This window comes from Xiphophorus couchianus, chromosome 10 (genome assembly GCF_001444195.1).
Source record: "Xiphophorus couchianus chromosome 10, X_couchianus-1.0, whole genome shotgun sequence".
Lineage (NCBI taxonomy): Eukaryota > Metazoa > Chordata > Actinopteri > Cyprinodontiformes > Poeciliidae > Xiphophorus > Xiphophorus couchianus.
Window position 1 is genome coordinate 11,398,864 of NC_040237.1, and position 10,998 is coordinate 11,409,861.

The 10,998-nt window shown below is 37.6% G+C and overlaps 1 protein-coding gene across 1 annotated transcript; it reads right to left on the reverse strand.

The window, feature by feature from the left end:
- Positions 1-1,189: 1,189 nt before the first annotated feature.
- On the reverse strand, positions 1,190-10,423 carry kctd2 (potassium channel tetramerization domain containing 2). The gene is made up of 6 exons (XM_028029809.1): positions 9,749-10,423; positions 7,923-8,031; positions 7,724-7,815; positions 7,486-7,581; positions 6,940-7,065; positions 1,190-6,340 (listed from the first exon to the last, which is right to left on the reverse strand). Exons 1-6 carry the CDS (start codon positions 10,103-10,105, stop codon positions 6,311-6,313), a joined length of 810 nt encoding a protein of 269 aa, XP_027885610.1. The 5' UTR covers positions 10,106-10,423; the 3' UTR covers positions 1,190-6,310.
- Positions 10,424-10,998: the final 575 nt, after the last annotated feature.

Consider the following 10,998-nt stretch of genomic DNA (forward strand, 5'->3'; position numbering starts at 1 on the left):
AATCTAAATTCGGCAAAATGGACTTTAGCTTGTGATTAGTTAACCTACAGAGCAAGTCAACTTTAGGGCAATTATTTTTTAAAGGAGCAGTAGCCCCGCCCACTGACATCCTCAGACCACTGCAGTCCAACTCAAGACGTCTCCCAAGTTTGAACTAATATACATAAAGATACTTATTATTGTTGTAAATCAGTTCCTAAACATTTATTTTCATAGTTTGTGATTAATCGCAGCAGATTCTGACACTCAGGCGAGACACTTATTACTTTGTTTTTCTGTTCTCTGACTGATTTGTAAATAATCTTGTTCAGTTTATGTTGTTTTTTTAAAATGCTGCAGTCTATAAATAAATGGACATTGACGGTTAAGGTTGACAGATAAATTCATGATTTGTTGTTGCACTCACCAATGAAACATTTTAAAAGTGAATTAACTATGTGTTTGTTTGGTTTTTTTTTTTTAGATAAAACTGATATTTCTTTTTAGTTTGAAGATATTAAGATGAATAAAATTCCTGCTATGTTTGTTTTGCATGCCTGAACTTATTTAGTTTATTCCTAGCACATCATGGTCGGATTTCAGTCACAACCTGAAAGTCTGAGCTTATCAAGAGAAATGCAGACACTGCTATCTTTCTCCCCAAAGTCTAATCAATTTGTCTTCCTATTTGGATATATAATATAAAGTATATTATTAAAGTAGGACATCAGCCTGTATTTTCTTTAGTCAAACAGAAGCAATAAATAGTCAGTGAGCCATGTTTTAAAACACAGACATGTTTTTTATGATTACAAACCAAACAGGGCTTTGTTAAAATTGTTATATGTAAAGTAACAACATTGGTAGACAAAATTTGAAAAAATACAAAATAAATTAAAGTGAAACAAACAATTAAATGCAAAATGTTCTCCACAGTCTTCATCAACAATATTCACATATGACATCAATACTGTTGATAAATGAGCACAAAGTAAGTTAATATGTGACATTTCTAATACATCTAAATGAGTTTATACATGTGCATGTCCACAAACGCATGCAGGTGCTTACAGGTTAAGTGGTGAGTTGATACACAAGACATTTTCAGTTTCTATATTTATTTATTTTTTTTTGCATGGTCTTCTGCAGGTCGCAAAAAAAAAAGAACAAAAAACTCCCTAACCCAAAACTTGTTGCGGAAAGGTCTCCACTCTGAGTGGCAAGCTAATTTATGTGTTCAAAACTACATACACGGCACAAAACAAACAAAGAAACAAAAAAAAATAACAAATAACAGAACCATGTCGTCCATGAGTCACAAATATATCTATTTGTTGACCAACTGTTCCACACAGAAATATACAACTTACAAACCACAGAGCCATGCCATCATCTTCGCCCCCCATGAAGTTGATGCTTCACATCAACTTTGAACCAACACAGAGGTCAGGCGAAGTTCAGTACATAAGATTATCCTTTGAACAACGCATGCTCTCATCTTTTTATGTGCCCATATACTTTTTTTTGGCAGTACTGTACAACATTTCGTATAGAAACTAGTTTAAGTGACGATCAAATCTTTTGCTCATTAACAGCGTGTTTCTGAAGGCAGATAGTTGGAGAATCACACGGCAAAGTTTAGTAAGGTAAGTGTTTCCCAACACATTTGATCCCATAAAATGAAGCAGTAAAGAAAACCTAATACCACAGGATGGATCTTTGTTGCATCTGACTTTAATCTAAAACTTTTATATTGTCTCTAAGCTTTTAATGAAAGCCTTCCAGATAAACTGTGGCTGTGATCAGCATCATCACTGCTTTCAACTAAAAACTACAGCTAATTATCATCCCACCTCAAAAGAATATCTATACCTGAAACGGTTTGCTAGCTGGAGTCTACTATTAGCATTTAGCTAATACTGGATTAGCATTAGTATTAGCTAAATGCCAATATCACTTTCATATAAAAATGGCTTTATGCTAAATGTCAGGTTGTATAGTGACAGCATATTTTTGCCATTTCAAATTCAATTTGTCTCAATACTAAAATTGCCAGCAACATTTCTAAAAAAATTTGTTTTAAATGTTTTTTGTTCAGGCTAACTGTGAGAAATGACGATAAGCATTAACGCTGCTAACATCAATTCACAAAGATCCCTGAATTTTTACTTATTTTAAAAAAGCGTTTGCCAAATTTGCTTAAACAGACTGACTTTGGGAACACATTTATTTGCACTATGCACAAGCTTGATCTTAAAAGTCACAGCTAAAAAAGTAAAATAAAAAAGTCACACAACTGACCCCAACTGGCTCAAAGAATTACCATGTTTTATTAGCATTATCTGAGACAACCTTTTGACAGTCAACAGTAATATATGCTTTCTAAATAGTAATTTAATTGATTATCTTAAATTAACATTGACTACTAAGATAGCTTATTAAAAAATCCTATTTTAAAGAAGGTTTCCGTCATGCTAACTCTGGGAGGCTATAATTAGAATCTTTCACAAAAATCTCTTTGAGACACTTCCATTTTAAAAACTTCCTAAACATGGAGCTAAATGTGTAAAAAGTGCCCTGCTGACGTTTTACTAAGATACAAGCAGAAGAAGAGAACTTTCTTTGTAAAACGAATGTGTTGTAAGTACACCCATTAAATAACTTTGCATATAAAATAATTCCAACTAATCAGTAGAAATGTTTATACCAGAAAGGGGCAAAGTGCAACTGAAAGTTGGGTGACGTAGCTCAAAATCAGTCAGTCCCAAAGGAAGCAGTCGCTAATGCCAGCTTAAAACAATCCAAGGGATCATCTTAATCATTTGTGGGATTTTATCAGTTTTCCCAAATTGGTTTCATAAAGTAAATATGAAATCACAAATGTCTGAAAGGCTAGAATGATTCAGTCCAGGTTTAACCATTCTTTATGACAGTTTTTATGCTTGTCTCTATCTAAAATTTCTCTTATGACAAAAAAAGCATGAAAATCTCACAACATTTTCTGATAAAGCTTGCAATTGTCCTCATTCGTCATTGGCTTGACATGCAGATGCACACAGAAAACTTGTTTGGGGCACAACTGACAGAGTTTTTTTTTTAATGCTTTTTTTATGCGGCCAGAGAGCCGTAATGCCTATATTCAAAATGATTTTCATTTAAAAGATAAAAACAAACTACACACACTATACGTTAGGTAGAAACCTCCTGACTTTTTTAAGGGTATGACAGGCACCTTCTCATAAAAGGGGAGTACTACTGATCACAACACTGGTGAAAGGCACAACACCGAACACAAACGAAGGGAAGGAACAGCCGAAAGTAAGAGACCAAATACTCCTTCATGAAATGTTTGGGTATTTTCAACTGCAGGCTGTCTGCTCATAACTACTGTTAGTAGAATATAGCTTCACAACACACACACACACACACACACAGAAGAAAGAGAAGGAAAGAAAATGTTGCCTCAAAGTTTGGGCTCTGAGTCCCAACTTAACGATAAGCATGAAAACACTGATTCTTTTTTTTCTTCCCTCATCAAGATGCATCATTCTTGTTCACGCGTGATTTAAATGCCTTAAATATGTTTATCTTAAGGATGAAACATAAAGGCGATGAATTCCAGTTGTATAGATGATCTGTGTTAAAAAAATATATTTGTTACCATGTAAATAGCGGAACCTCCAGGAGAAATAATTAAAATATAAATATGCTTTTAGTGTACTATATGAAAATAAAATGTATCAAGCTGAAAAGTGTTACAAAATAAATGTGATGCTGTTTTAGGGAGCAGGGTTTCCCGTTATGAAGATATGCTGAGGTTTTAAAAAGTTACGATTTCAAACACGTGTAAATATTCCACCATGTCGTTTTTACAGTCTAAAAAAAGTGCCGAGGTAAGCAGAGATTTCTCCAGCTGTAAGGAGCATAGCACGCCCCCACCCCACCTGTTGCTGTTTTATGATATTAAGTTGGTGTTTCCCTTGACCAGAACAGCAGGAAGGTTTGATATTCTGCACATTTACTTGAAACGTACTGTTAATTTGGCCCAAGTCTTTGCTCCAAAGTCGAAATAATCAAACATTATACATTTTGTACACCATGATAATCAACGTCAGCATGTTAGCAGCAGTAAGCATAAATATTACTTTTCTTTTTTTTTATAAAAGCAACTAGAACTATTAATACATGTTTGCTTCTACTTTTTTTGTTTGCACATATAGTGATACTGTGGTTATTTTTCTTAAGGTTATAGAACCAAAAGAATCTGATACCTGTTAGCGAGGCGGACCGGGCCAATGTTTTAAATTACTTGTTATGGTCATGCATCAAGTAGAAAATTTTAAAACAAAAATAGAAAAAAAAAAAAAATCAGAAAACTTTGTTTCCTGCATTTTCTTTCAGTTAAAAAGAATAGTTTGGGTTCTAATGGTTGGCATGAATCATAAAACTATATTTCTAAGTTATCTCAACTAAATTAATACATTGATATTTGAATCCAAAAAGTGACACTCGCATTAACTAGATTCCTTGTACATCAATAATATATTTAAAGCTTTTTTTTCTGTTACTTTTTTTAAATTAATGCTTACTAATATTTGTTTCTTTCAATCATCTTTCCATCAATATTCTTGGCTACAGGTTTCTGCGAACAATGAGCTTTGTGACTTAATTTCTTCATGGAAAGTGTTGACGAGCGTCTTCTGGACAACTTAAGTTACCGGTCTTCATCATGATAACAACTGTGCACTATTTTTGGTGGTCTTATGTAATATTCGAATTTTCTGAAAAGCTGAATTTTTAGGTCTCCTTTGGCTAAAAGTCACTTTTATCAAAATGAACGAGCAGAGATCAACACTTGAAATATATCCCTCTTAGTAGAATAAATCGATATATAAACTTTTCAACTATATTCTAATTTAATAAGATGAAACTGTATATTTCAAGAAAAAACCTGCCGCATCCAAGTTGCTGGCAACAACAAAAAAAAGCTAAAGAGCTGGTAAAAAAGTAGCGTTTGATTTGAAGAGGATAAAAGTCAGAACACTTCTACTTTGAGAGGTTCTCTTACAAACTGCAAGGTTCCTGCATTGATGCAGGCTCAGGGTTAAAGTGCGAGCAGGACAGTTTGCTCGCGCCGCGGTTGCTACACATGCTGCAGACTTCGAGACGACGTTTGGCTGCAAAGCTGAGTAGTACACACAAGACGCGGCGAATGTGTTGAGGCAGATTACAGACTGGCCACGATTCGACCCTTGCCACGCTTTTATGCTCAGACGGCAACAAGCGAAAGGTTTCTTCATCCCTAATTACAATTTTAAGATATGCAATAGATCAAAGTAGGATATATATGAGCTGTAAAACAACTTTTTTTTGTTTCCTTTTTCTTTTCAGGTACACTACAGAAAACGTGCAGGTGAAAAGTGTGATATTTCAGTGATGGGCAAAAAGCAGAGAGGCACTGCACACACAAACTCACACTCTAATGGGCGCTAAGTCTGGTAACAAAACTGATATTTTTTCCCCCCCTTGTTTAAATAAACTCACCCACAAGAATACGTAAATATAGGACAGCTATGATACAGAAATCAGTAATTACACCATTTGCATTCAAAATTTCATATATTTTCATCTTGACGACTATATAGGTTTTAATATAGATTTCTTACATGCCTGGACACATTTGTGCACTAGTGGAGTAATGGTCTGTTTTGAGTCAGCTGCTTTCTTTTGCGTGGAAATATTCAAAATTTTCACAGATCAAAATGAGCCGCATACAGGAAACGGAAAAAATAAATAATAATAAAAAAAGGGTCTCTTCCTTTTTCTCTGTGAGCCTTTAATGAGAGGAGAAGATGCTGCGCCTATTAGGCTCCGTCTCTAGAAGTAACGAGCACATCTGCGGCATCAAGGCTCCGTTTGCAGCCAGGGTTTTAAAAAAAATGGAGTCCTTTTAATTCCTTTATGCTCGGGTCCTGAGGAGTTTCTGCTGAATTGATCCAAATTTGTGACACATCCCAGCGAACATCCCAGATCTGATAAAAGCCGCTAAAGGAAAAGAGGATTTATTCTGTGCATCCATCCAGTAAGATTAACAAAACTTCAATGTCGCAGCCAAAGAGGAGAATCGCCTCACTTGTCGTGTCTTTAAAACGGAGAAGATACGAGGCGAGAAGCCGGGATCGCCTTGCAACGCTAAAGACGAGGAGGCGTCAGGGAGCCTCCGCGGTGGAAAGGCACGCTGGAGGAGGGGGCAGCTGGCTGATCGATGATAACTGGACTGTGCGCTCATGTTTTTGATGATGCTGTGGTTCCGCTCCGACTCGCCGGCTCCTCACATCCGGGAGCCTCGCTCTTGAAGGATCTGAAGGCCAGAAGTAAAAGTTGAATTAAAAAAGAGTTTTGAGATTATTCTAAATCTTTGTTGTTGTTGTTTTAAAAGGTGAGGCATCCAATGCAGGTGAAGCCTAAAACAAGTTAAATGATTTAATTTAAAAAGTGAAACTTATTTTCACTCCTCACCCCTAATATACTAATTAGGAGTGCACAGATTGCAGTTTTCTGTTCAATCTCCAATTGCAGATCTTTTAAAAGCCTGACCTGTCTATTCCGGTTTTGGCCGATGCCAATTTTTTTTGTCTGAAATGTTACTAAACATAGCAAGAAAATTGCTAAGTTGGCAACGATGAGGTAACTATTGTTGCAAACGTGCAAATATGACCTGGTGGGCCAGTCTATCAGTCAAACCTGTCTCATGGCAAAGCAAAAGAGGACAGTGGTTGGTTTTTAGACCTTTGACAAAGTAGATAAGATTAGAAAATTAAGGGTGATTGATCATTTTCATTGACCGATCACCCAAAATTATCTGTGCATCCATACTTTTTATTGAGATTATTAGAAGTTAAAACTGTTTTTTATCATCCACATGTCCAGCTACTTGCTTAAAAGTTTCCAAACACCAACCTTGGCTTTCTCTGTGGGCTCGATAACGATGCCATTCGTTGAGTTGTTGAGTTCCCGGGAAACGACGCACAGAAACTCTGCCTGGTCCTCGTTCCCATAGTTGTAGGAGGAGCCAATGCTGATGAGCTGGAGACAAAAAAAATACAAAAAAACATCAGTTATATTCTTATATAGTTTTTTATTAACATTTTTTAAAAGTACATTAAGAAGTTAATCATTGACATCAATGTCCTATAAATTCCTGTGTTTAAAGTTCCCTGAAGTTCAGCATGTCTGCTACATATTTACCTTTGAGCATGAAATGTAGAAGTTAAAAATTTTGCTTACGCCTCTGATGTAAAATTTTGTAGCATTAGCTTCAAAATAAATGCCCGAACCCTGCGACAGACTGGCGACCTGTCCGGGGTGTACCCCGCCTCTCGCCCGGAATGTAGCTGGAGATAGGCACCAGCAACCCTCCCGACCCCATTAGGGACAAGGGTGAACGGAAAATGGATGGATGGATGGATGGATAAATGCCCGAAGCCAAAGCTTCTTTATCTGCACCTGCTCAAATTTCCAACCGTCCGACATGGTGGAGACCATCTGTGTGAGTTCCTCCTCCTGGCACTGCAGTACTCGATACACGTGCTTCACAGGGCCCTGAGGGACACCGCGCACACACACACACACACACACAAATAAACATCAATCATCTGAAAGCAAGCTCACAATTATTTAAGTTGTTTCTGCACAACAAATGAGTCGGTTCAGCTGCTCCGTTGCCCGTTTGGTCTCACGTTACCTGAGATGTTCGGTTCTCGTTGTCCCGTATTCGCTCTTTCACCAGCCTCACCAGGGAGGCGATGTTGTAGAACTCGGCTTCTTCGAGAACGCCTAAAACATTAGTGCATTTAAATTATTATAATTATTATTTCTTTTAAATCAAGATTTTCAGATGGAGCTGATTACAGCGTTCACTGTCAGATGCTGTTCTGCATTACCTTCCTCAGCCAGGTTCTTATCCATGATCAGCTTTCCGTGTCGAAGGTAATTCAGGATGGGGCCGAAGTATGTGGGGTCCCTGTCGATAAGGTAGGCTCCGGTCTCGTCCTGTAAATAATCACACAACAGTGATCTGTCATCTTGCTCTGACTGTACTGCATGGAAAACCCGAGCTTTACCAATGGACTGCATGGCATTAGTGTGGAACTGAAGACGAGTAATGGCGCAAATACACTTTTGTTAGTATTTTTAAACAAGGAGACAAAAAGGTATTTTTGTTTGGCGACTACTTTAAATTGATGCTTTGTTGAAGGATCTTATGATTCTGTTTAAGCATTCAGTCCTCTTCAGCCCACATCTGATATCAATTATAGTGATTCTGATCATCCAGTGATAAAGTTCAGCTGTCCTGGAAGGAATTTCCTGGCATCTGATTGTTTCCATCCTTTTGTTAAAGCCATAGTTTCCATAGATCCAACAGCATTTTATACATACAATGATGCATATTTAAGCTATTAAAGAACATTGTTTCGTTTACTTGCTAACCATATTACTGTGGCTAAAAATGTTTGGACATTGGCAACGACAAAACACTTCAGAGAAGTTTGTGAGGGGGACCGGCGTAGACTGGAATGGTCAGATTTCTTTTTCTTTAGCAACAATTTCAACTAAAGTCGTTTAAACCATAAGGTTTGGTTTTCTAAAGAACTCCAGGATTATTACAAACTTTCAATTAGCCCAAATCTACCAGTTAGCCTCAACACACATGAACTTGCATAACAGTCCTATACCATTGACATGGCTAAATGTAATACCAGTAACACTACAGAGAAGAATAAAGAAAAACATCCTATTGCTCCATAGTCAAGAACAGAAAAGCTGTTGGAAAATCAAAATCAAAGGTAATGTGAGAGAGACTGGAAGGAGTGCCTCTGTACTGACAAACTGTGTCATTTTCAGGTGTTTGAAAACGAATGCAGCATTTATTTGTTTTATGAGTGCTAGCTAAAGCAGATGGACAAAACGAAGCAGGTTACAAACAGCTTTGTGATGCTATTTCCTCCATAATTCATGGGCACAGCTATACTGTACAGCTAACAAACAATTAAAATGATTCTGTCTGGAAGAGCATGAATACACTGTGATCAATACCAAGATACAGCATGCATTTTGGAGTGATATGTGTCCTTCAGTTTACAACCGAATCTGTGAGAAGTAACCCTAACCCTGTATGACAACATGTACAATTGTTCATGTAAATCAAATATGTAAAACATTGTAAGACTTAAACTTCAACAAGGAGCCCCACTTATGTTGCTCAGGCGAATTGAAAGAAATTAAAAAATAGGCTGGACACATTATCAGTAAATTAACATAAGTTCAGGAAAATATAACCTACTCAAATGCCAAAGAAATTGGCATTTGAGGGGTCAACGCAGCCAGTAGCCCAATTACAAAACAAACTTTTGGAGCAAAAAACAAGTGCAGGTTTCATCATAGTAAGATGCCTTGTGTCCATCAGACTCAAGCTCTAGCTCCACTTAAGACTCAAATTCTTCAGAATCTTAACCCACATGTGTCAAAACCTGTTCACCATGTTTCCTGATATAGGCTGACCAGCTCCATCCTTGTGCCTCATGTGATGTCACAGCCCAAATAGATACTACAGACAATTAGCAGTGTATAATTTGGAGTGCTTTATAAACAAAATTATTTTGTGCAATCTTGTGGAGTAATTACTTCATCGTATAACTTTTTTAAAAAATTATCAATGTAGATTTATTGGTAGAAAACACCACTATGTAGTTTCTTTAAGTGTACTCACTTTATCAGAATCCAGGTCAGGATCTTCTTGACACAGTCGGAACAAGAAAGACTTTGGATCCCTACATAATGTCTGTTTGGTGGTGATGAAGTAGGTCCCGCCAACATTAAGCCGAACCCACCGTGAGCCCGGCTTGTCTAACGGTTCGGACGGCGAGCTTGGGTTGCTCTTCAGCGGAAAACCGAACACCGACCTGCCGCTGCTGCCTCCTCCTCCGCCGGGGCTAAGCTGGCTGCTGCTCCGCGGAGGAAGCAAGAGAGTGGGCGACGCCAGACGCATCGAACCCCGAACGTCGCGATGTTCGGGCTGCTCTATGGTCGCTGTTCCACTCGGCTCCACGACATGCAGTTCAGCCATTTTTTCACCCCCTTCTAAACGACACTCACGGCAGAACCGTTTAGCTAACGACCCACTGCGGGGAACCAGTTTCTCCCAGCCGACTGGTTGTAAACAGAGAGGGGGGATTGTTCTCCGAGGGCATCAGGGCGTTGCCGCCTCCACCTTCAGTCCACAGATTAGGACACAAATATGACCACCAGCAACTGGAAGACCTCTGCAGCCCTGTCGTTAATCGGTTCTTCCTCAGATACAGTGGTCATTCTTTGCTATTCAAATGTTTTTCAGAGAAGGGCAATTCTTCCGGGTTGTAACGTGATTACTGTTTACTTCCTCTGTGTCATGGTTTTTCAAAATAAAAGCGTCCTTTGCTTACTCTGCACAGTGATTTTTTTTGTTTTTGTTTTCTTTGCACAGGTACACGTGCAACAAAAATTGTAACACTACATAATTCAACTGAATAAAAACTTATTTTTAATTCTGAAACTGTATGTTATTATGATCTGTATTCACAGACAAGACTGCTTTACTTGACACAACGCTAAAAAGGTAACTGCAAAGGAAGATAGATGGTCGTTCACAGTAATACAGGCCAGTGCTGCATATTACTAACAAGCTGTGTGGGGAAAAAAGCGAAGTAGAAAAGATAACCAGGGTATTGCTGCAGTTGAGTTTGGAATCAACATTTTCTGTGCAATAAACACTTAAACACCACTACAAAATAGAGCAAATATTACATCTAAATTTGTACCAAATCAACAAACAAAATAAATAAGTAGTATTAAAAGCTTCAAATGTGATTTTAAAAAGATTACAACTGTTAATTGCGCACTCCACAAATGCCTACTTATAAGCATAGAAATTTCAATTAATAAAACATTTCATTTTTTATTCTATTGATCATAGGTATGCAT